The sequence below is a fragment of the Crotalus tigris genome, unplaced genomic scaffold (assembly GCF_016545835.1).
Source record: "Crotalus tigris isolate CLP2741 ecotype Arizona unplaced genomic scaffold, ASM1654583v1 scf7180000018553.2237530, whole genome shotgun sequence".
In the NCBI taxonomy this organism is placed as follows: Eukaryota; Metazoa; Chordata; class Lepidosauria; order Squamata; family Viperidae; genus Crotalus; species Crotalus tigris.
In genome coordinates, this window is record NW_024097074.1 from 2,027,677 (window position 1) to 2,052,257 (window position 24,581).

At 43.5% G+C, this 24,581-nt stretch overlaps 1 protein-coding gene across 3 annotated transcripts in view; it reads left to right on the forward strand.

Annotated features, from left to right (window-relative positions):
• Positions 1-24,581, forward strand: part of PHTF2 (putative homeodomain transcription factor 2) — a 76,146-nt gene that overhangs the window by 3,333 nt on the left and 48,232 nt on the right. For 2 of the 3 annotated variants that reach the window (XR_005558011.1, XM_039354515.1), the window contains exon 2: positions 19,815-19,889. Coding sequence is in view for 2 of the 3 variants with exons in the window: in XM_039354515.1 (XP_039210449.1) it covers positions 19,845-19,889 (45 nt within the window). In the remaining variant the exon portion in view is untranslated. Of the gene's footprint in view, positions 1-15,812; positions 16,355-19,814; positions 19,890-24,581 lie in introns of those variants that run through there. The other variant, XM_039354514.1, reaches the window with a different exon arrangement.

Here is a 24,581-nt window from a genome sequence, read left to right on the forward strand (position 1 = left end):
CATCTAGAAACCCATCTGAGCACACCAAAGCTTCAACAGAGCCAATAATAGAATAGAATAAGAAATAGAATCTATTGAGAATAGAATAAGGAATAGAATAGAATCTATTGAGAATAGAGTAGAGTAGAGTAGAGTAGGAATGAAATGGAATGGAATGGAATGGAATGGAATAGAATAGAATAGAATAGAATAGAATAGAATAGAATAGAATAGAATAGAATAGAATAGAATAGAATAGAATAGAAATGGAATGGAATGGAATGGAATGGAATAGAAATAAGAATAGAAATAAGAATAGAATGGAATAGAAATAAGAATAGAATGGAATAGGAATGGAATAGAATAGAAATGGAATGGAATGGAATAGAAATAAGAATAGAAATAAGAATAGAATGGAATAGGAATGGAATAGAATAGAAATGGAATGGAATGGAATAGAAATAAGAATAGAAATAAGAATAGAATGGAATAGAAATAAGAATAGAATGGAATAGAATAGGAATGGAATGGAATTGGAATGGAATGGAATGGGAATAGAATGGAATAGAATAGAATAGAAATGGAATGGAATAGAAATAAGAATAGAATGGAATAGAAATAAGAATGGAATGGAATGGAATGGAATAGAATAGAATAGAAAATATGGAATGGAATGGAATGGAATAGAATAGAATAGAATAGAATAGAGCTGGAAGGGACCTTGGAGGTCTTCTAGTCCAGCCCCCTGATCAAACAGGAAAACCTATACCATCTCAGACAGGTGAATGTTCAGTCTCTTCTTTAAAACCTCCAATGATGGCGTGCCCACGATTTCTGGGCGTAAGCTGGAGCTCAACCTTTCAACAGGAGGCACGTAGATGGACCGTTGGAATAGTAAAAGTGTTAAACCGAAGGAAACGCGGAATTCTGCAAAGCAGAAATACAGCGCATTAAAGCTAACAAGGCATGGCGGAAGGCTTGCTTCTTCTTCTGAGGAATCTTTATAAAGAAAAGAAACTGCCGTAAGAACTGAATTTTTCAGAAGCGGAGGAGAAGACTCAGAAAGGGAATGAAACAAGGACGTGTATTGTCAGAGCTTTTGTTTAATTGATGCGCAGGTAATTTCAGCCAGCATGGCTTCTTGTGAACTCACAGAGGTCAGCAGTAAAAGGTGGCAGATAGTTGTGTTTTATTGGCCTTGAGAGTGAAGTTGGATAGAGTGGAGTTGAGAAAAAGGATGGAGGAATATTAACCCCAGAGAGATCTTCAGTTGCAAAGCTATAAGAGACCACGAAGAAGAAATCTTAAAAGCCGTGTTTTCTTCCAGTGATCATATTTAACTATAAAAGCTGGACATTGGGAGAAAAACGAGAGGAAAGAATACAGAAATTTCGGAGTATAAATAATTTGGAGATGTCTATAAATAACTGTGCAGTGGGTGGAAATTCTATCAATTGATCCCGGATGAAATGAAGGTAGGCTGAGGTAGTTGGCAGGAATTTCACCTGACTGGAGGGCACTTAAATATTCAATTATTTACATTTCTATTGCTATTTTGTCTTTCCCCTTTACATTCTGCATCTTTCCAGTCCAGAGGTATTTTATCTCTGCTCCATATATTCAGAGAAATTCAGGAAGACTTGATAAGTAGGTATACTGCCGAGAATTAGGAAAAAGTTATCTGTCGTAACTACTTTCAGAGAATCTTGAGCTTTAGATATGTGCATTTGAGGGCATTGGAGGAGTTGAATGTTGGATCATCATCTCCTCCTTCTCCCATTCCTCGTCCTCATTCTGTCCATCTCCTCCCTCTCCCTCTTCTCCTTCCTGTCTATCTCCTCTTCCCCCTCTCCTCTCTCTCTCCCTCTCTTTCTTTTTCTCTATCTCCTTCTATCTCCTCCTCCTGCCCCTTCTTCTTCTTCTTCTTCTTCTTCTTCTTCTTCTTCTTCTTCTTCTTCTTCTTCTTCTTCTTCTTCTTCTTCTTCTTCTTCTTCTTCTTCTTCTTCTTCTTCTTCTTCTCCTCCTCCTCCTCCTCCTCCTCCTCCTCTTCTCCTTCTCCTTCTCCTCCTTCTATCTCCTCCACCCCATCGTCCTCCCTCTCCTTCTGTCTATCCTTCTCTTTCCCTCCTCCTATATCCTCCTCCCTCTCTTTCTTCTATTTATCTCCTCCAAGTTTTTTCAGCTCTCTCTTTTTGGCCCGTGAAGATTTTTTTTTTTTTTTTGCCACCAGCTTCTTTACAAAATTAAAAGCTCTACACATTTGCCCGTGTTCACCCCTTGCTCCCTCTTTGGATGTAGAATATATTCCCCCCTCCTTTTGTGCTGGTGGAAGGACCTTTTTCATCTTCCACCCTTCTCCCCTCCATCTTTAACGCTCTCAGTTCCTCCTTCCTCTTAATTCCGGTTCTTAGAAGCTCCAGTTTACTTCTGTGGTTGGAGAATTCCCCCCTTATCATTTTTTTTCTCTATTCTTTGATTACCATGCAGGCTGCTCCACTCTGGTCTTTTCGGGATAGTTCCCATAATATCATCCTCCCCAGACCAATTTTTTTTTCCTTTTATCAGAAACAAAACTACTTACGCAAATCAGAACCTCTTGTTGATGTCAGCATGCATACATCAAAGTTCCAAATTCTTTCCCCGCCAAGTTCTCTATCCATTAAGCCCCCATAGAAAAATCTCTGGTTTTATCTTTATAATCCATTTAAGACTCTCCTGCATTTAGATATGAAACCTGCTCCAATATCGATGTTACGTACTGTGTGTGCTGACAGCAGCAAAAATATTCCGGGCACAAAAATGGAAGGATACTTGGATTCCCACAAGGGACACATAGCTGCAAAAGTTGACTTGAGTTAGCAGAGATGGCTAAATTGACTGCTTTGATTGAAGGGGGGAAAAAAACCATAATTACTTTTGTTTCGACCTGGAAACCGCTTCTGGACTTTATGCTTGAGGTGGAAAAAAAAATGAAACTTTGATTTTGGGGTTTGCTGATTGGACGGTTTTGTTGTGATGGAAATGGCTAGTGTATGTTATTATGGAAAAGTAAAAAAAAATGAGGTGGTATATTACTCTATTCCAGTGATGGCGAACCTTTTAGAGCAGTGGTTCTCAACCTGTGGGTCGGGACCCCATTTGGGGTCGAACGACCATTTCACGGGGGTCGCCAAACAAGGCTGTCCGCCATTTTCCCCCCTTTTCTTTGGCCACACCCCTGGCACCCGGTGATGTATAAGTGGTTGGGGGTCACCACAACATGGGGAACTGTATTATGGGGCCGCGGCATTAGAAAGGTTGAGAACCACTGTTTTAGAGACTGAGTGCCCAAAAACCACCCCAACCCCAGCCCTTGCCCCACCCGACCCACCCCCACCTCCTGCCTGCTCCCCGCTCCACTCCGTCCCGCCTGCCTGCTCCCTGCTCCACCCCCATCCCGCCTGCCCACAGGGCCACCCACCACCTCCACGGCCCGTCACAGATCACCCAGGGGACCCTGCAGAGCCATAGCGGCCATGCCCTCTGCCCACGCCCCGCAGCATCATCTGCGCATGACGGGGCGCGAGGGCGGAGTCCTGTCCCTGCTGCCTGGCTGCCATGTTCTTGGTTGCGCTGCTCCACGTGGGCCAAGCCCGGGGGCGACTGTCCTTCAGGGGGCTGGTGGTGAGGAGGGGGCTGTGGGGGAAGCGGAGCTGGGGCGATGGCACGCATGCCCATAGAGAGGACTGTGAGTACCGTCTCTGGCACGCTGCCGTAGGTTCGCCACCACTGCTTTATTCTATTGCGCCAAAAAGAATCGGAAGTCGATGCTTTTTTTCCTTGTCCTTTTTATCCTACATTTCCCTCTCTTTTTCTTCTTCCCTTCCTCCTCCCCGTTATTCTCATGTGTTTTAGAGGTTGACAAACTAATAAAAACTTGTAACCACTGCAAATCAAAACTTCAAGGGTTATGTTGGGCCCTTTGATGAACAGATAATCTACAACTTACAACAGTTTGTTTAGTGAACCTTTGAAGTTACAACGGCATTGAAAAAAGTGACTTAACGGCTGTTTTGCATACGCACGACCATTGCAGCGTCTCCATAAAATAGGGACAAACTCACTTAACCAATGTTGGGGTAAAATTGTGGTCATAAGTCAAGGACCTCCTGCACATTAACAAACTCCTGAATTTGGCACGATTCTGCTCATTTATCCAATGTTAAACCCCACTAGGTCCACTGGGGTTTACTTCCTAATTGCATTATGTCTCAAATTTAATTACATTTAGTTGTTAACTGGACACGGTCCAGTGCAAAAATGAACTACATCTAATTCTTTGCCCTGAATGCAAATAACTAGGCAAGAGTGGTGGGTGTTTTTTTTTTTTTTAAAAATAACACCAACATTTTAACAATACCTCTTATTCTGAAAAAAATACTGTGGTTCAGTGTTTCATAAAGCTCTGGCACTTGAAGATGGGTAGACCACCCATCTTTTCAAGTGCCTGAGATTGACAGATATTGCTCTAGTCTAGCTCGTACTATCTTCTGTGACTAAGACTGTAAGCCAGCGGTTCTCAACCTGTGGGTCAGGACCCCATTTGGGGTCGAACGACCATTTCACAGGGGTCGCCAAACAACGCAGTCCGCCATTTTTTCCCCCCTTTTCCTTAGCTGTGCTACTCCCTTTTATTCTATTGGCTTTTGAAAGCCAATAGAATAGACTCTCTTTAATAGAGTCTAATTCTATTGGCTTTAAAAAGCCAATAGGAATTGTCCAGGCTGTCTCTGCCCTGCTGAGCCCACCAAAAGTCCCATTCTGCAAACGGGGCTGCACCAGTTGAGTAGTCCTCGACTTACGACCGGTTGAGTAGTCCTCGACTTACGACTGGTTGGGGGTCGTGGCATTAAAAAGGTTGAGAACCACTGCTGTAAGCAGACAAATCAAATGCCTTAATAGATCTGTAGCATTGCTTACAACAAAGCTATGAAAAGCTTTCACTAAAATCAATAAGATCTACTTCCTTCCATTAATTTAAGACCTCTCCTTAGTTTTCTACTTGGTTCAATTGGTATTATCTGATTTGGGCTTGGACATATTCTGCTCCTTGGGCTTTAATTCCAGAAATGAGATCTCCGGGAATTTTAAGTGCCTTCGTGTTCTTGTTTCATGACCTTTATAAGGCAAAGAATTCAAGCAAACATTTTTTGTTTTCTATTCCTGTTCAAGCAGGAATTTTGACTGCAAAACCGTAGATTCTGCTGCTCTTCTGTCAATTGGAGTTGGTCGTCCCTCACTAACTCACTTATGCTTATGCAGTGACCTTCAGATTTGGATTTGACCTCCATACCTAAGATCAGTTTTAGAGCAATGAATACTGCAAGGCTAGTCCTGTTGGCCAAGCTTCTGAAGATCATTCAGACCCCTTGTGAGGTGGGAGGAAACTGACAGAGAAGAAGACCCAGCCAAGGACATGAGGGATGAAAGCCAGATGAGATGAGTTTGCCTGGGAATCTTCTAAGTCAGTGGTTCTCAACCTTTTTAATGCCGCGACCCCAACCGGTCGTAAGTCGAGGACTACCCAACCGGTCGTAAGTCGAGGACTACCCAACCAGTCGTAAGTCGAGGACTTTCCCTGCCCGGGAGCCCCGCGCATGCGTGGTGCTGCCCCTGTGCTGGCCGAAGCGTAGCTGGCAAGGGGTAGCGACGGCGTAGGGCGACCACCGGCTGGGGAGGTAAGGCACCCACCGGGCCCCATGCACGCCAGCAACCCTCCCTGCGCCCGCAGGCCTCCCACCTCCCACCCCTGGCCCTCTTTTACTTACATTTTTAGTAGTTGCTCAGCAGGGAGGGGTGGAAGCTTCCAGACAGCTCGCCTTCGCTGCAGACAATTTGCAGCACCGTTTGCAGAATGGGACTTTTGGCGGGCTCAGCAGGGCAGAGACAGCCTGGACAATTCCTATTGGCTTTTGAAAGCCAATAGAATTAGACTCTATTCAAGAGAGTCTATTCTATTGGCTTTCAAAAGCCAATAGAATAAAAGGGAGTAGCACAGCTAAGGAAAAGGGGGAAAAAATGGCGGACTGTGTTGTTTGGCGACCCTCGTGAAATGGTCGTTCGACCCCAAATGGGGTCGCGACCCACAGGTTGAGAACCGCTGTTCTAAGTAGAAAGCAGAAACCAGGGCTGACTTAAAAGTGAGTCTTTTTCAGCCCTTGACGTTGTTATGGAGAGCCATCATGGAATCACTTGAAAGCCTGCTGGATTTTTTTTTAGGAAAAGCAAGTAGATACGGAAGGAAAAAAATGTCCACCCTGCACCTTTAGAACTTGTAGTTCAAGGCAACACAACCAGAGATGGGGGCATTTAAAACATAGAACAAGGAATAACACAGTTGGAAGGGACCTTGGAGGTCTTCTAGTCCAACCCCCTGCTCAAGCAGGAGACCCTTGACCATTTTAGACAAATGATGGTCCTGTCTCTTTTTGAAAGCCTCCAGTGATGGAGCAACCACAACTTCTGGAGGCAGGTTGTTCCACTGATCAATTGTCCTCTCTGTCAGGAAATTTCTCCTTAGTTCTAGGTTGCTTCTCTCCTCGGTTAGTTTCCATCCCTTGTTTCTTGCCTTTTGGTGCATTGGAGAATTAGCTGACCCCCTCATCTTTGTAAGAGCCCTCAAATATTGGAAGACTGCTACCATCTCTCTCATAGTCCTTCTTTTCATTAGACTAGACATGCCCAGTCAAAACAAATCAGTTGATTACTTCCATATGGCCAGAGACAGTAAAATATCCAATTGTAGGCTGCATACATACATACATACATACATACATACATACATACATAAAAATGCACTCAGCACGATCTAATAATGAATAAGGACACATATAATAAAACTAATTCTAAAAAGTATCGTTAAAAAAGATGAACGGATCCAAACAAGTGATGGTGCAATGTTCTTGACTTATAGCCATTAGTTTAGCAACCACTTCATCTATATTACAGCCCAAAGGTCGGCCCTGTTGCCTGTTAACCAACAAAATAAAATGCCTCATCGCTAGTTGAGACGCTCTTATTAAAGTTTGGATATATTCTACCGACATGTAATAAATGATGTCATCTGGACTTTTTGCAATCTCCTGTAACCGGGGTCTTCAAACATGGCCCTCTTATGACTCGTGGACTTCAACTCCCAGAATTCCTCAGCCAGGCACACTGAGGGGAAAGGGAGAGGTTTCCATGCTGAGCCATGCTGGCTCAGGAATTGTGGGAGTTGAAGTCCACGAGTCATGAAAGGGCCAAGTTTGAAGACCCCCTCCCAGAATTCCTCAGCCAGGCATTCTGGCTGAGGAGTTCTGGGAGTTGAAGTCCACAAGTCATAAAAGGGCCAAGTTTGAAGACTCCTGTCTTAAATTGAACAAACAAAATGGAGGCTGGCTGAGGAATTCTGGGAGTTGAAGTCCACAAGTTATAAAAGGGCCAAGTTTGAAGACCCCTGTCCTGTAAGTTAGGCTATAAGTTATATATACCCAGTCTATTTTGGCAGCGGTTTGCTCTCCAAGCTTGTTTCAATTTAGTTTCTGGGCGTTTCGTTACCAGACTTGGTAATGTCATCAGCATATAAATGTTTTGCATGGCAGTGTGGTTAGCTGGTCTTGGGATTAATTGTTGGTTTGGAGCTCTATTTAAATCCTGAGCAGCTGATTGGTTCTCTTGTTAATTGGTCGTTCAAATAGCCTGGTTTCTTAACATATTCATATTCATACATAGTCTATATTTATTAGACTAAAATGTCTATTAGTAGACACTTGAAGTCCAGGATGGGACAATTCGCCATAGCCAACTTGTCAGAGGGCACAACTTGCTGAGGACAATTCAGTTTAATTATTTAAAATAGTTAAAACCTTAGTTTAATTTCATTGTGTCCCTCTTTCTTCAATGAGTCTGTTCCACTCTTTCTTTGATATTAGTGTAACTAACTGTTCCACAGTGAGTTAGCTATGGTGACTTGTCATAGACCCATTGCAGCCATAAGCCCATCATTTGAGTCCTGATGCGTAAACACCCTTGAACATTGAACTGTGTGTTGGATCTTGGCAATCAGAGATCAAGCTTGTTTTCCAGGAAGAATTAAGTGTGGGGAATAGTAAGTTGTTTGGAATGTCTCTTTCTAAAAATAATTGTTTTATATATAGAGATTCCACTTCTGCCGAGCATCCATTTTTTTGCCTTCGGCTTACAGCCTGACCCTACCCCAGTGATTCTTTTTTTTTGCCTTCTGTTTTTTCCCCTCAAATTAAACAATCCGGACATTGTGGGAAAAATATTGTTGTTATTTTCCAGGGCTGCATCAGGCAAGGAAAGAAAAGGCTTGTCAGATTTTCCTACAAAACCAGAATCATGTGAACAGAGAATGGAATCCCTCTTGCGCTATGAATATATAATTTATGACCTGACATTTCAGCTTGTTTAGCCGAACCCAGTTCTTGTTATGAGGAAGGTTGCAAATAACATCCTCCACGAAAATATGTCCCGAATGAGAAAAAAGTGTGTTATTACGGACGGTTTTGCAATAAAAAATCTCCAAATCCTACTTCTTTCAGCGCACAGTCAAGTTTGGCAACATTTTATAATCTGGAAAGCAGGTTTGGATACCGTACAAGAATGAAGGCTATTTACATGTATTTATATTTAGAACCAGCTGGGTACACCATTCAGAAAGCTTCTTCTGAAAAGTTGTAACAAAAGTTAAATGTGTTTATTTAACGGGCTAATAAATACCGTAAATCCTGTGTGCTCGAAGTCAGATGGCATGGAATTTCCTTGAGTTGAGGGTTGGGCTTAGACCTGAGAGTTGACAATCATACTTTTGGATGTTAGTGATGGGAAAAAGTGCATTTAATAATAAACTTTTGGGGATCAGCCCTCCAGAGGTTTTTAGAATGAATGTATAGGTAGCACAATTGAGCCCGATGTTGGGTTGTTAAGCAAGACATTTGTGAAGTGAGTGTTGTTAAACGAATCACTGCAGTGGTTAAGATGGTGTGGGAAGAATCCAGAGAAAGAAATATTTGGGGGAATATTAAAAAGGCAGAATGTATTTCCCCAAAGGAATAATGGAGGAGGTCTTAAAAAGAGAGACAGAGGCCAGCTTTTAGAAATGCAAATTCAATAATGAATTTCATTTTTAGAAATGCAAATTCAATAATGAATTTCATTTTTAAAAATGCAAATTCAATAATCCATTCAGGAAGATTGGAGCCAGGAAGACAAAGACCCCTAAAATCTACATGTTGTTGTTAGTTGCGAAGTTGTGTTCAACCCATCGCGACCCTGTGGACAATGTTCCTCCAGGTCTTCCCGTCCTCTACCATCTTCTGGAGTCCATTTAAGTTCATGCCTACTGCTTCAGTGACTCCAGCCACCTCATTCTCTGTCATCCCCTTCTTTTATTGCCCTCCATCTTTCCCAGCATGAGGCTCTTCTCCAGTGAATCCTTCCTTCTCATTAGGTGGCCAAAGTACTTGAGCTTCAACTTCAGGATCTGGCCTTCTATGGGGCAGTCGGGGTTGATCTCCTCTAGGACTGACCGGTTTGATCACCTTGCAGTCCAGGGGACTCGCAGGAGTCTTCTCCAGCCCCAGTTCAAAGGTCTCCATTTTTTGGCTCTCAGCCTTTCTTATCGTCCAACTTTCACAGCCATCCATTGCAATTGGGAAAACCATGGCCTTGACTATACGCACCTTTGTTGGCAGGGTGATGTCTCTGCTTTTTACTATGCTGTCTAGATTTGCCATAGCTTTCTCCCCAGGAGCAAGCGTCTCTTAATTTCTTGGCTGCAGTTCCCATCTGCGATGATCTTGGAGCCCAGGAAAATAAAATCTATACACCCCCACCCAAATTCTAAGGACAAGAGACATAATAGGATTAACCCACCAATACCAAAAAGGCATATGCAGACTCAGGTCAAAGTATATGACACAGGAAATACAAAACCTCAAACAGGAACAGGAAAGAACCTCAAGAGCCCAAGAAGGTATAAAAACCCACCACTCCCTACTACATGTAGTCAGTTTTTTCCAGAGCCATCTTTCTGTCTGGCTCTTCTCTTCAATAAACTACAACCTTCTTTTTAAAGCAGTCTCCATTTTGATTATTCCCGGCTTGGACTGGACCCTGGTGAAGATTTTTCCTTTGACAATAGTAACACGGTTGTTAAGTGAATCTGGCTTCCCCCATTGACTTTGCTTGTCAGAAGATCACAAAAGGGGATCATGTGACCCCCCCGGGACACCGCAACCGTCATAAATGCGAGTCGGTTGCCAAGCGTCTGAAGCCGCTTTTTCCAGTGCCCTTGTAAGTTTGAATAATCACTAAAAGATTCCCAGTAGCTTCATTAAACTCAGCCTATCATGCTTCTTGAATACTTCTTCAAATTTATCTTCGCTGTACTGCAATCTGTAGTTTCTTGAAAACTCTACGTAATATATATTTTTTTTTCTTATGCGGTATTTTCTATGGTACACTGTCCTTTCTAAATTGCTTACAATATTAACAGTTTACATATCGGTTTTTTTTTTAAACTAGATAAACTCTCCAAGGAGACCGTGTGTGTGTGTCTGTGAAAGTTAGCTGAGAATGATTGATGCACCATATGTATAATGACACAGGATAGACTTAAATATTGCAGAACAAGGAACCTAGCTAGCATCATAGTTTCAAATCAATTAACAAAGCTGTACTTGTACGGGCAAAATACTGCTATTCATAGAACTGCTGGCAAAGGACACCGAAGAAGAAATGGTGTCTAACTAGCATTCTGGATGAACAATCTTCTCCACCGTTGAGTGGCTTTCATCAAAAACAAGAACCTTACTGTGAGCTAAAGAGAAATTTCCTGACAGCTAGAACAATTAATCAGTGGAACAGCTTGCCTCCAGAAGTTGTGGGTGCTCCATCACTTTCAAGAAGAGATTGGAGATCCATTGATCCAGAATGGTGTAAGGTCTTCTGCTTGGCCAGGGGGTTAGACTAGAAGATCTCCAAGGTCCCTTCCAGCTTTTATTCTGTTACGTTCTTAATTCAGAAACAATCTCCCTTTACTCCAGGGGTCTTCAAATTTGGCCCTTTTATGACTTGTGGACTTCAACTCCCAGAATTCCTCAGCCAGGCACGCTGGCTGAGGAATTCTGGAAGTTGAAGTCCACAAATCATAAAAGGGCCAAGTTTGAAGACCCCCTGCTTTACTCTTTCTGGGGGGATTTGAGGCTTTTTCTTCCCAATTATTTGACACAGTCAACTTCTTCTACCTCCTATACAGGAATGGAGAAGTTGTGGGTGCTCCAACACTGGAAATTTTTAAGAAGAGAGTGGACAACCATTTGTCTGAAATGGTATTGGGCTTCCTGCCTGAGCAGGAGGTTGGACTAGAACAAGGCTCCCCATCCTGTAGGCCGCAGCCTGATAGTGGGTCATGGCCTCCTGGCCACTGGGCCGCGGGACAGGCTGGCCAGTGTGCGTGTGCACCCCCTCACTTGCGTTAGTGCCACAGCTGTGGGGCGCAAAAACAGGATGCCGTGCCTCGGGGTGTGAAAATGGGACACCGCACCTCTGGGCACGAAAACAGGACGCCACCTGCCACAGGGTGCAAAAACAGGCTACCGCTGCCCTGCAAAGCGCAAAGCGGGCTGCACCGCGGGGTGAAGAAACAGCATTACACCAGGGGTAGGCAACCTTGGCTCTTTTATGACTCGTGGACTTCAGCTCCCAGAATTCCTCAGCCAGCATGGCTTAGCTTGGAAACCTCTCCCTTTCCCCTCAGCATGGCTGGCTCTGGGAGTTGAAATCCACGAGTCATAAAAGAGCCAAGGTTGCCTAATTCTGGCCTAGGCCTAAGCTGCTTTATGACTCGTGGACTTCAATTCCCAGAATTCCCGAGCCAGCATGGCTCAGCTTGGAAACCTCTCCCTTTCCCCTCAGCGTGGCTGGCTCATTCTGGGAGTTGAAGTCCTCGAGTCATAAAAGGGCCAAGGTTGCCTACCCCTGCACTACGCCATGCAAGAACGGGGCCGGGCTAGCGAGTATCACGCGCCCCTTTTGCGGCGCGCGCATGCACGTGTGTAAAGTGCTTCCCCTTCCCTTTTTCTCTTGTCCACCAACCAACAAAGGTGGACTAGAAGACCATCAAAGTCCCTTCCAATTCTTTTTTTTTTCTTTCACACAGTTTGCTAAATAAGTTCTTGAATAGATTCTTACATGTTGTTACAATACACCAGTGTTTCCCAAACTTGACAATTTTAAGGCATGAGGACTTCAACTCCCAGAATTCCACAGCCAGCAACTGGGAGTTGAAGTCCACATGCCTTAAAATTGTCAAGTTTGGAAAACACTGCAATACACACACAAAAAAAGAGGAATGGAAAGATAATTCAGTTTGCATTAAGTAGCAACAACCCTTGAAAGACAGATAGTCCTCGGCCTAACGACCACAATGAACCCCAAAATTTCTGCTACTAAGCGAGGCATTTGTTCAGCGGGTTTTGCTCCAGTTTACAACCTTTCTGGCCACAGTTGTTAAATGAATCACTGCAGTGGATAATTTAGTCCCGCGGCCGTTCAGTGCGTCTGGCTTCCCCATTGACCTTTGCTCGTCAGATGTTTGCAAAACGTGATCGCATGACTCTGGGATATTGCGACCGTCCTAAGTATGAGTCAGTTGCCAGAGCATCCCAGTTTTCATCACGTGACCAAGGCGATGGTCGTAAGTGTGAAAGACAGTGATAAGTCACTTTTGGGGGCGCCGTGGTAACTTCGAACAGTCACTAAAGCGAGCCGTAATGACGTCTTTGCGTACGGCTGGATTAAGCAAGGATGAAAAATCGTAACGTTTTCATTGTTTGCAAGCGTTGGCCTCTTTTCCATTTTATTGGGCAAAAGATTTCTCGAAAGCTTTAACAAAGCAGGAGCCGTGTAAATATGAACAAGGCAGGTAAAGCTTTGGACAAACAAAATTCAGCGTTACCTATTGCTATTCCGTATTAAAATGACTCATCTTTAAAAATGAAGTCAACATTGCAGAAAAATGCCTGGAGCTCCCGGTGTGTCAGCAGGATTCTTCCTGGCGGCCTGTTGGAGGCAATTAAATATCTAAAAGTAAAATATGTGTTTATGTTTAAATAGAGGAGGGTTGAGCTATACCACTGAACCGTCTCTTGTGACTTTAGGAAAAAACTAATTGTACCGCTGCTGGAACAATTTGACCTTTATGCTGCATGTATATTAAGAGAGGCTTTGTCTGGTGAAATGACAGGTTAGAGCAGTGGTTCTCAACCTGTGGGTCGGGACCCCATTTGGGGTCGAACGACCATTTCACGGGGGTCGCCAAACAATGCAGTCCGCCATTCCCCCCCCCCTTTTCCTTAGCTGTTCTACTCCCTTTTATTCTATTGGCTTTTGAAAGCCAATAGAGTAGACTCTCTTGAATAGAGTCTAATTCTATTGGCTTTCAAAAGCCGATAGGAATTGTCCAGGCTGTCTCTGCCCTGCTGAGCCCGCCAAAAGCCCCAGTCTGCAAACGGTGCTGCACCAGTTGAGTACTCCTCAACTTACGACCGGTTGAGTAGTCCTTGACTTACGACTGGTTGGGGGTCGCGGCATTAAAAAGGTTGAGAACCACTGGGTTAGAGACACCTTGTCCTGCAGAAGGTGACCAGCATCAAACTTCATCGCCGCCTGTAAACTAAAAATCAAATGGGTAAGGTGCAAAGGTGTGACTTTCAATGAAATATAAACATTTATGGATAGTCTAAAGCAGGGATCCCCAATCTATGGTCTGCTGCCCACCAGTGGGCCGTGATGGGTTTGCAACTGGACTGTGGAAACGGCTGCTGAGCGTGCGAGCAGGGGGTGAGTGCACAAGCGAGCGCTCCATTTGAGTGAGCGGCAGGCGCACCTGCACGCCATTCATGCATGCATGCGTGCTTACTGGCTGCTCACCTGCAGCCATCCCCTCTCTCCCCGCTGGTCCGCAAAACTGGAAACCTTGGGGAACTCTGATTAAAGCTTGGTTGTTTGTGGGTGCTGTGAGAGAGTTATAATAATAAAAATAGAGTTGGAAGGGACCTTGGAGGTCATCTAGTTCAACCCCCTGCTCAGGCAGGAAACCCTATACCATTTCAGACAAATGGTTGTCCAATCTCTTCTTAAAAACTTCCAGTGTTGGAGCCTTCGCCACTTCTGGAGGCAGGTAGTTCCACTGGTTTAATTGTTCCTACTGTCAGAAAATTTCTCCTTAGTTCTAGATTGCTTCTCTCTTTGGTTAATTTCCATACACTGCTTCTTATCCTGCCTTCAGGTCCTTTGGAGAATAGCTTGACTCCCTCTTCTTTGGGGCAGCCCCTGAGATACTGGAAGACTTCTATCATGTCCCCCCTCGTCCTTCTCTTCATTAAACTAGACACACCCAATTCCAGCAACCTTTATGTGCTTTAGCCTCCAGAGAGAGCTGTAAAGCACTGTGAAGCGGTATATAAGTCGAAGTGCTATTGCGTCAGTTTCAATTTGCTGTATTTCCCAGTGAACTGGAATTCTTTGGGAAGGACACGGGTGCCTTTTGCTGCATCGGGAAGGGTTGTGTTTGTGTCCTTAAGACTAGGCGTGGTGTTAATGGTAAGAAAAGGAATGTTCGGATCCAGCTGCCGAAGGGAAGGTTTTCTGTGCCAGAGGTTTTTATGCTGACTCCTGATTTCGCCATCGAAAACAGCCTCTCCCAAAGTTGTGGATTTGACAGGCATTTGAGTTACGGTGCCAGACTTCCCACGAAGCACGATCAACAACCGGACTGGCCACAAATGTAATGGGAAATACAATTTCGACATACATAGAGGGCATCGGTAGGGAGAACACCCTCGATTGCGTAACAATTTATGGTTTTGCGGGGTATTAGATGCAAGTTAATTTCAGGTATGTCACAGTATTTTTAATTAGAAAGTTGTACGAGGTGTCCTCGACCACAGTGGAGCCCAAAATTCCTGTTGTTAAGGGAGACATTTGTTAAGTGAATTTGGCGCCATTTTACGACCTTTCTGGCCTCAGTTGTTAAGTGAAGCGCTGCTGCCGTTACCACGGTTGTTAGATGAATCTGGCTTCCACATTGGCCTTGTTTGTCAGACGGTCGCCAAAGTGGATCACGTTTGTTCGGGACACTGCAACCGTCATAAATATGAGTCAATTACCAAGTGACTGAATTTTGATCACTGCATCCATCGTAAATATGAGTCAATTACCAAGTGACTGAATTTTGATCACTGCAACCGTCGTAAATATGAGTCAATTACCAAGTGACTGAAGTTTGATCACTGCAACCGTCGTAAATATGAGTCAATTACCAAGCGGCTGAATTTTGATCACTGCAGCGGTCATAAATATGAGTCAATTACCAAGTGACTGAATTTTGATCACTGGAGCGGTCATAAATATGAGTCAGTTACCAAGCGGCTGAATTTTGATCACTGGAGCGGTCATAAATATGAGTCAATTACCAAGTGACTGAATTTTGGTCACTGCAGCGGTCATAAATATGAGTCAATTACCAAGTGACTGAATATTGATCACTGCAACTGTCGTAAATATGAATCAGTTACCAAGCGGCTGAATTTTGATCTCTGCAGCCGTCATAAATATGAGTCAATCACCAAGTGACTGAATTTTGATCACTGCAGCGGTCATAAATATGAGTCAATCACCAAGTGACTGAATTTTGATCACTGCAACCGTCATAAAATACGAGTCAGTTACCAAGTGACTGAATTTTGATCACTGCAACCGTCGTAAATATGAGTCAATTACCAAGTGGCTGAATTTTGATGCTGCAGCGGTTATAAGTCTGGAAAACGGCCATAAGTCCCTTTTTTCAGTGCCCTTGTAACTTTGAACCGTCACTAAATGAACTGTTGTAAGTCGAGGACTGCCTGTAATCAGAACAGATGCTACCAGGCCGCTGATTTTTTTTATTTTATTTTTTATTTTGCTATCACCTGATCCTCCTGCGAAGGTTTATCCCTGGCGCAATATGAGGTCCTTACCTTACATTTTGAAGTTTTTTAATGCTAACATTTATTTAGCACCGCACGTGCATCGTGCAATGCTAAATAAATATTCCCGCAAAGTTGCCCGGCGTTCTTTGTCTTCTTTTTTTTTTTTTTTTGGTTTGAATATTTTGCAGCTGTGTCATCCACCACCTACAAAATAAATTTCTTTTTCCTCTCCTCGGCTCTCAGAGCAGTCAAGCTGTTACACTCACCCACTTCCTCCGAGGCCGCCTGCAGCCTTTTCTCGTTTTCAGATCAGTTCAAGAGGAGAAACTTTGAGACGTCAACCGATCGTGGAGGGCAGGGTAAGAGAACCGAGAAGCTGTGTGTAGGGACAATTACATTCGGCACGGTGAGCCGGCGAGCCGAGGGTTTGATGGCTGATCTGATCGGGTTTTGTAGTTTTCTAAGGAGAGAGCTGGGTGCGGAAATGTGTTCTCGAGGTCCCCTCCCCTTTTTTTTTCTTTTTGGTCTGACTTTGGGATTCTTAAACTAGGTCTTGGAGAGATCGTCAGTTTTGATGCGAGGGCCCCGTCGCACGAGCTGAAAGTTCAGCTCGCCCCCAGATGTGGGATGAACAGAAGCCACCGAGAACAGACTGTACTGATTATTAAAGAGACTGTACGTTTTGCATCGTTCCTTCGTCCACGTAGTAATATGCTATCTTGTGTCTGAGGGAAATGATACTTTTCTAATGCCGTAGACAGGCCCAGGGGAACTTCAGGACTTCTTCCAGAAACTCTCCATTCAGTAACCTTCTGACGATCGTCCTGTACGGGCACAGAATGTACACGTGGGAACGTGCAAATAACCATCCAGAGAATAACCCCGAGCGATATGTAGCTTCTCTTTCTCTCCCCAATCCATATTTTTTCAAGCAGAGCAGAAAATCATTAGCTCTCTTGAAAGAAGCTTATGGGGCATCCCAAGAAAATATGGGCTTGACTAGATCATCGTTCTAGCCATCGTCTTGTCTACTGCAGGATCAAGGTCTCTTCTGCAGGTTTCCAATCAATACGGTCCTGAGCTTCCATTTGCCGATTGGGCCCGCCATACTTGCTGATGTTGTCAATCCGTCTTGTTTTCAGATCTCTTTTGTGGGCCCTTTTGATCAAGTTTTTTAATGTTGAGAGTCTAGAAAGAGTACAGAGAAGAGCAACAAAGATGATTAGGGGACTGGAGGCTAAAACATATAAGGAATGGTTGCTAGAATTGGGTATGTCTAGTTTAACGAAGAGAAGGACGAGGGGGGACATGATAGCAGTATTCCAATATCTCAGAGGCTGCCATAAAGAAGAGGGAATTAAGCTATTTTCCAAAGCACCTGAAGGCAGGACAAGAAGCAACAGGTGGAAACTAATCAAGGAGAGAAGCAACCTAGAACTAAGGAGAAACTTCCTTACAGTGAGAACAATTAATCGGTGGAACAGCCTGCCTCCAGAAGCAGTAAATGCTCCAACACTGGAAGTTTTTAAGAAGAGACTGGACAGCCATTTGTCCGAAATGGTGTAGGGTTTCCTGCCTGAGCAGGGGGTTGGACTAGATGACCTCCAAGGTCCCTTCCAACTTTACTACTATTACTAAGTGGGATCCAGTGTTTTTCTTCCTATGTGACCAGCTCGTTTCCATTTCAACTGATGATATTGTTCTCTTGATGATATTGTTATAGTTTCGTTTGTTCTCTAGCTCAGTGGCCCCCAACCTACTGGGCATCAGGGAACCGGTTCCGTGGAGAGAGTTTTTTCCACGGGCCGGAGGGGGTGTGGTTTTGAGTGGTGTCTGCATCCCGCTGATGGGATTTTGCTTGTTTGTGTGGACCGGTTGCTGGCATGCCGTGGACCGGTAGAGGTCCATGGCCCGTGTGTTGGGGACCCCTGTTCTAGTCCATGTGCAGATCTTTCTATCTTGTCTTGTGATGAATAAATAACATTCAACAAATAAGGTACCGCAAGCGTGATGCTCGCTCCAAATTGTTTCTTTTCCAAATCAATATTGTAGTGGCACACTGGCCGTAATCATCACTTGCATAGCACAAGGAAAATTTTAAGTAGCTCAGTGGAAGGATACTTAAGTTCTAGCATGAGCTCAAAGCATTGTTAAGAGACCCCACACACCCACTTCACGGTTTGTTCCTGTTGCTCTCCTCTGGGAGGCGGTTTCAGAGTGTTTATAGGAGGATTACCCGATTCTGCAACAGCTTTACTCCTTAGGCCATCCATCCTGTAAATTTGCAGGATTTTTTCTCGCCAAGTATATGCATACATCCCAACTAGACTGGGTTGTTTGTGTCATATATGTGTGAGTATGTGGATATATGCATAATCTTTTGTCATGTTTATGTACCGTAGTGTATAATGGAGGTGGTTACCCTTTGCGAGCTGAATGCAGCGAAATTTCATTTTAATGTATGCTGATTAGTGTACATTTAAAGTGACAAAGTTCCATTCCATTCCATTCCATTCCATTCCATTCCATTCTATTCTATTCTATTCTATTCTATTCTATTCATTCTTAATTCTATTCTATTCTATTCTATTCTATTCTAAATTCTATTGTCTATTCTATTCTATTCTATTCCATTACTCTAGTCTACTGTAATCTACTGTACTTCTACTCTACTCTACTCTACTCTACTCTACTCTACTCTACTCTACTCCACTCCACTCCACTCCACTCCACTCCACTCCACTCCACTCCACTCCACTCCACTCCTCTCCTCTCCTCTCCTCTCCTCTCCTCTCCTCTCCTCTCCTCTCCTCTCCTCTTCAGTTTGATGGGACAGAAAGTGATGTGACTTGATAATTGATACCTTCCCACATTTATGATCCTTTTGTCCAACGTTTGCCACTTTTTACTAGCACTGATGATGTTACCTAGTTGGGTAATGAAATGTTTGCAAGAAAACCCCCCAGCTCAGAGAACACCAAGGCTCCCTCAGTTTAGCACTTTACTTCCCACAGCATTTGTCCCATTGAACACTGATTGTGTATCTTCTACCTAAGAGTTGGAGCTGGACTGCCATGGGGAGAAAGGATATAGGGGGATCTGCACTTGTCTAGATCTGGGTCCAACAAGCCAGGTTTCATTTACAATGCAGATCTTGTGTTTATTAGCAACGCAGCTGTTTATTGCAAAGGAAACTGGTTACTCGCTTCTTTTGGAATCCCAATTAGAAATCTGAAGTTCTCCATTCCTATACAGGAAGTAGAAGCAGTTGACTGTGACAAATAATTGGGAAGAAGAAACTTCAAATCCCCCAGAAAGAGTAAAGGGAGATTGTTTCTGAATTAAGAGTGCAACAGAATAGGGGACTGGAGGCTAAAACATATAAGGAACGGTTGCTGGAATTGGGTCTGTCTAGTTTAATGAAGAGAAGGACAAGGGGGGACATGATAGCAGTCTTCCAATATCTCAGGGGTTGCCCCAAAGAAGAGGGAGTCAAGCTCTTCTCCAAAGGACCTGAAGGCAGGATAAGAAGCAACGGATGGAAATTAACCAAAGAGAGAAGCAACCTGGAACTAAGGAGAAATTTTCTGACAGTTAGAACAATTAATCAGTGGAACAACCTGCCTCCAGAAGTTGTGGGTGCCACAAGTCATAAAAGGGCCGAGTTTGAAGACCCCTGGGTGAAAAATCATCCCCATGGCTATTAAATAAGTCATTGACAACATTTGACAGATTAATCGGCCATCTGGATTTAAATTAAAACATCACGCTTAGTTGAAATTCTAAAGTTAAACTTGTGTTGTCTTTTTTTCTCCGCAGCCTAAATTCTGTATCAATGCCACAGAATAAATGGCATCCAAAGTGACAGATGCTATTGTCTGGTACCAGAAAAAGGTAAGATATTTTTTTTTTCTCTAGTGTGAAATATTGGTTCTAAAACAAATTATAGCCTGGCCTAAGACTGATTACAAGTAGTCCTTGACTTATAACAGTTCATTCAGTGACCGTTCCAAGTTACAGCGGCACTGAAAAAAAGCGACTTTTAACCGCTCTTCACAGTGACAACCGTCGCGGCGTCCCCGTGATCACATGATCAAAATTCAGACGCCTGGGAACTGACTCACATTTATGACGGTCGCAGCGTCCCTGGGATCATGTGACAAGCAAAATCAACGGGGGAAGCCGAGTCGACTTAACAACCATGTGACTAACTTAACAACCGTGGAAAGGAAGGTCGTAAAACGGGGCGAAATTCACTTAGCAAACGTCTCGCTTAAGCAACCGAAATTGTGGGCTCAATCTTTGTAAGTCGAGGACTGCCTGTACTTAGTACGACTCCTGTGCATTTGTGCTGTGCTGCTCTCTGCTTTTTTTCAAGGTTAGCACCAAAGCTTTGAACGAAATGTATAGCGTTAACTCCGTTGTATTCTAAGAAATAGTCTTCATGCAACTAGGAGAGTTGTTTAGCAGGCATCTTAGCATCTTCTATGTTGAGTATATTTTTCTTTACCTGAATGTTTGAATAGGCTTGTTTTTAAAGATCAGACATAGCCTAACTCAGGGGTAGGCAACCTTGGCCCTTTTATGACTTGTGGACTTCAACTCCCAGAATTCCTCAGCCAGCCACGCTGAGGGGAAAGGGAGAGGTTTCCCAGCTGGGCCATGCTGGCTCAGGAATTCTGGGAGTTGAAGTCCATGAGTCAGAAAGCGGCCTAGGCCAGGGATAGGCAACCTTGGCTCTTTTATGATTCATGGACTTCAACTCCCAGAATTCCTGAGCCAGCACGGCTCAGCTTGGAAACCTCTTCCTTTCCCCTCAGCATGGCTGGCTCAGGAATTCTGGGTATTGAAGTCCACAAGTCATAAAAGGACCAAGGTTCCTGACCCCTGCCCTATATCAGGGGTCCTCAACCTTGGCAACTTTAACACTTGTGGACTTCAATTCCCAGAATTCCTGAGCCAGCATGGCTCAACTTGGAAACCTCTCCCTTTGCCCTCAGCATGGCTGATTCAGGAATTCTGGGTGTTGAAGTCCACGAGTCATAAAAGAGCCAAGGTTCCCCACCTCTGGCCTAGCTTTTAGTTCCTTGAAATCAGCTGCTAAGGATTTAATCCAGGCAGTCCTCAATTTACAACAGTGCATTTAGTGACCGTTCAATGTTACAACGGCACGGAAAAAAGTGACTTGTGACCGTTTTTCACATTTATGACCGTTGCAGCCTGCCAAGGGGCCACATGATCAAAATCCAGACGCTTGGCAACTGACTCATATTTACGACGGTCGCAGAGTCCCTGGGGGGGTGTCACGTGATCCCCTTTGGCGACTTTCTGACAAGCAAAGTCACGGGGGGGAGCCAGATTCACTTAACAATCAGGTTACTAACTTAACAACTGCAGTGATTCACTTAACAACCGAGGCAAGAAAAGTCGTAAAATGGGGCAAAACTCATTTAATAAACCTCTTAGTTCACCACAGAAATTTGGTTGTAGGTTTGTAAACCTGTAGTTTCTTGTTCTGTTGGTTGAACTATTCCTGGAACAAAGAGAAGTTACTAAACTAAGCCTCTGTGGGGAACGGATTCACCGTTTTATGGATTTCTGAGATGTTTTTTTTTTAAATAAAACAATTCAGTTTATCCTTTTGTCCCGCAAAGCTTTTATAAGGTCTGAAAATGTACGTGCAGTAGTAGACGTGTGTGGCAAGGCTTTCATCTTTATGTAGAAAATAACTCGCTGCTGAGCTCACCCACATGTTCTTAGCTTTTCAAATGTTACTGGAGAAATATGCAAGGGTGTAAATCGCCTCGGGCATGCTTATTAATATATGAATGCAGTCATTGTGTCCTCTCTGTGCGGTTGGCTTAATGGGGTTTATTCTTGCATTTGAATTTTGGGGCAAGCAAATGCAGACGTGCCTTTTTAAAGGGCAGATGTTTTGTCTGCTTTTGTTTAGGCTTAAGGTTGAACTTGATGTTTAGCTCCGTCAGCACTACTTAGGAACAAATACAAATTATTTACTAGATTCCTTGGTGATGATGTTACTTAGTTGGGTAATGAAATGTCTGCAAGAAAGCCACCCAGCTCAGAGATCACCAAGGACCCCACAATCGTCGTCGTCGTCGTCCTCCTCCTCCTCCTCCTCTCCACAAACCCTACTCCCTTCTAACACTGATGATGTTACCTAGTTGGGTAATGAAACGTCTGCAAGAAAACCACCCAGATCAGAGAGCACCAAGGACCCCACAGTCCTCCTCCTCTACCATCTCCTCCTCCTCCTCCTCCTCCTCCTCCTCCTCTTTGCAAACCTCCCTCCTTTCTAACACTGATGATGTTACCTAGTTGGGTAATGAAACGTCTGCAAGAAAACCACCCAGATCAGAGAGCACCAAGGACCCCACAGTCGTCGTCCTCCTCCTCCCCCTCCCCTCCTCCTCTTTGCAAACCTCCCTCCCTTGTAGCACTGATGATGTTACCTAGTTTGGGTAATGAAAGGTCTGCAAGAAAGCCACCAAGCTCAGAGAGCACCAAGGACCCCCACAGTTCAACCCTGAGCTATAAATATTCTCCTTTATTGATTATTAGATTCCATTGACTATAGCTTAGAGGGTGAACGTCACAAGAAATCTCCTAAAATTTGGTTGGCCAGTTCTAATCCAGCCTGGTGTAACTACATCAGGTGGTAGTAGAGGATTCATTATTCCTAGAAGTTTTTTTTATTTTATTTAGATTATAGGAAAAAGGAAGAGAAGAAGAAGCATCTTGCAGAAATTCTCCGTTCAGGAGCCAAATTCTACGTCTTCTTTTTAGAACCAACTAATGACTTTATGAGGCTCCAATAATCTTCCTTAGCTAAATGTCTTTTTAGTGAATAAAACATTTTTATGTCCTAAGGAACTTCCAAATGGCAACAAATATGGCTGATTATTGTTCAGGGCATCATACAGTGCCTTAAATTTTAATATAATTGCCTCCTTATTTACCAAGGATGATTAGACTCTTAAAAACATCAATTAGCTTTGATCACTGTGACACAGACCTACACTAGTTTTTGCATAAAAATAAAGCTGAGTTCCAGGTTAACGCAACCCACTCTAAATTTAGATGTATTTTTTTTAAAAAAGTAAGTCTGTATAATTGCTTCTTGCGTGTTTACCCAATAAGACAAAGTTTTTCTCCAAAAACGATAACCCTTGAATTGAAGCAGTAATCTTATCTTCACAGGGAAGACTAGAATACATGTAGTCCTCGAATTATGATCACAGCTGAGCCTAAAATTTCGGTTGTTAAACAAGACGGTTAAGTGAGATTTGCCCTCATTTTATGCCATGGCTGTTAAGTAAGTTACTGCAGTTGTTAAGTGAATCAGGCAGTCATTAAAGTCCCCCTTTGACTTTGCTTGCTGGAAGCTCTTTGGGAAAGTTACTGTCATAGTTCCGACAGATGAAACTCTTCAAAAGAACTTTGAGGCATTATTTACCTTAAAGAATCTTTATTTTGAGTAGCATAATATTGGCACTGCATAATCGAAGCCAAAAACTGAATTCCCCTCCCTTGAGCACATAATATTAAAGCACAATTCTCTCCTCCAATTAACAGTCATAAAATGTCAATCAGGTTGATTACATCAATATTTAGGTTGTCTCATAAATGCAGTCCATTTTACTCAGTAATGGTTTCAGCCAAAATTTAATGCTGGACTCTACATGTAGCTTATATTGCAGTTGTGCATTGCAGAATTTATATATTGGCTGAAAGTTTTAGTCTTATTTTCTGGTGGCCAAAATATCAATCAGGTTGATTACATCAATATTTAGGTTGATTCATAAAAGCAGTACATTTTACTCAGTAATAGTTTCAGCTAAAATTTAATGCTGGACTCTTCATGTAGCTTATATTGCAGTTATGCATTGCAGAATTTATATCTGAAAGTTTGATTCTTGTTTTCTGGTGGCCAAAATGTCAATCAGGTTGATTACATCAATATTTAGGTTAGGATTTTCATCTAGGAGGAAGGTTCAAATCAAATCAAATCAAATCAACCTTTATTGTCAAAGTACAACATGTGTACAATGGGATTGGCTAAGCCAGGGGTAGGCAACCTTGGCTCTTTTATGACTCGTGGACTTCAACTCCCAGAATTCCTAAGCCAGCTATGCTGAGGGGAAAGGGAGAGGTTTCCAAGCTGAGCCATGCTGGCTCAGGAATTCTGGGAGTTGAAGTCCACGAGTCTTAAAGTTGCCAAGGTTGAGGACCCCTGATATAGGGCAGGGGTGGGGAACCTTGGCTCTTTTATGACTGGTGGACTTCAACTCCCAGAATTCCTGAGCCAGCATGGCTCAGCTTGGAAACCTCTCCCTTTCCCCTCAGCGTGGCTGGCTCAGGAATTCTGGGAGTTGAAGTCCACCAGTCATAAAAGAGCCAAGGTTGCCTACCCCTGGGCTAAGCCTCCCTTCATGCACCCCCCAACACAACTCACAGTAACAACAAACCCACAATCTTATTGCACCATGTGAACTTATTGCACAACAGTCTGGACATCAATTATACATTGCTGCTGAAATATTTATTGTTTCTATTAGAAACACC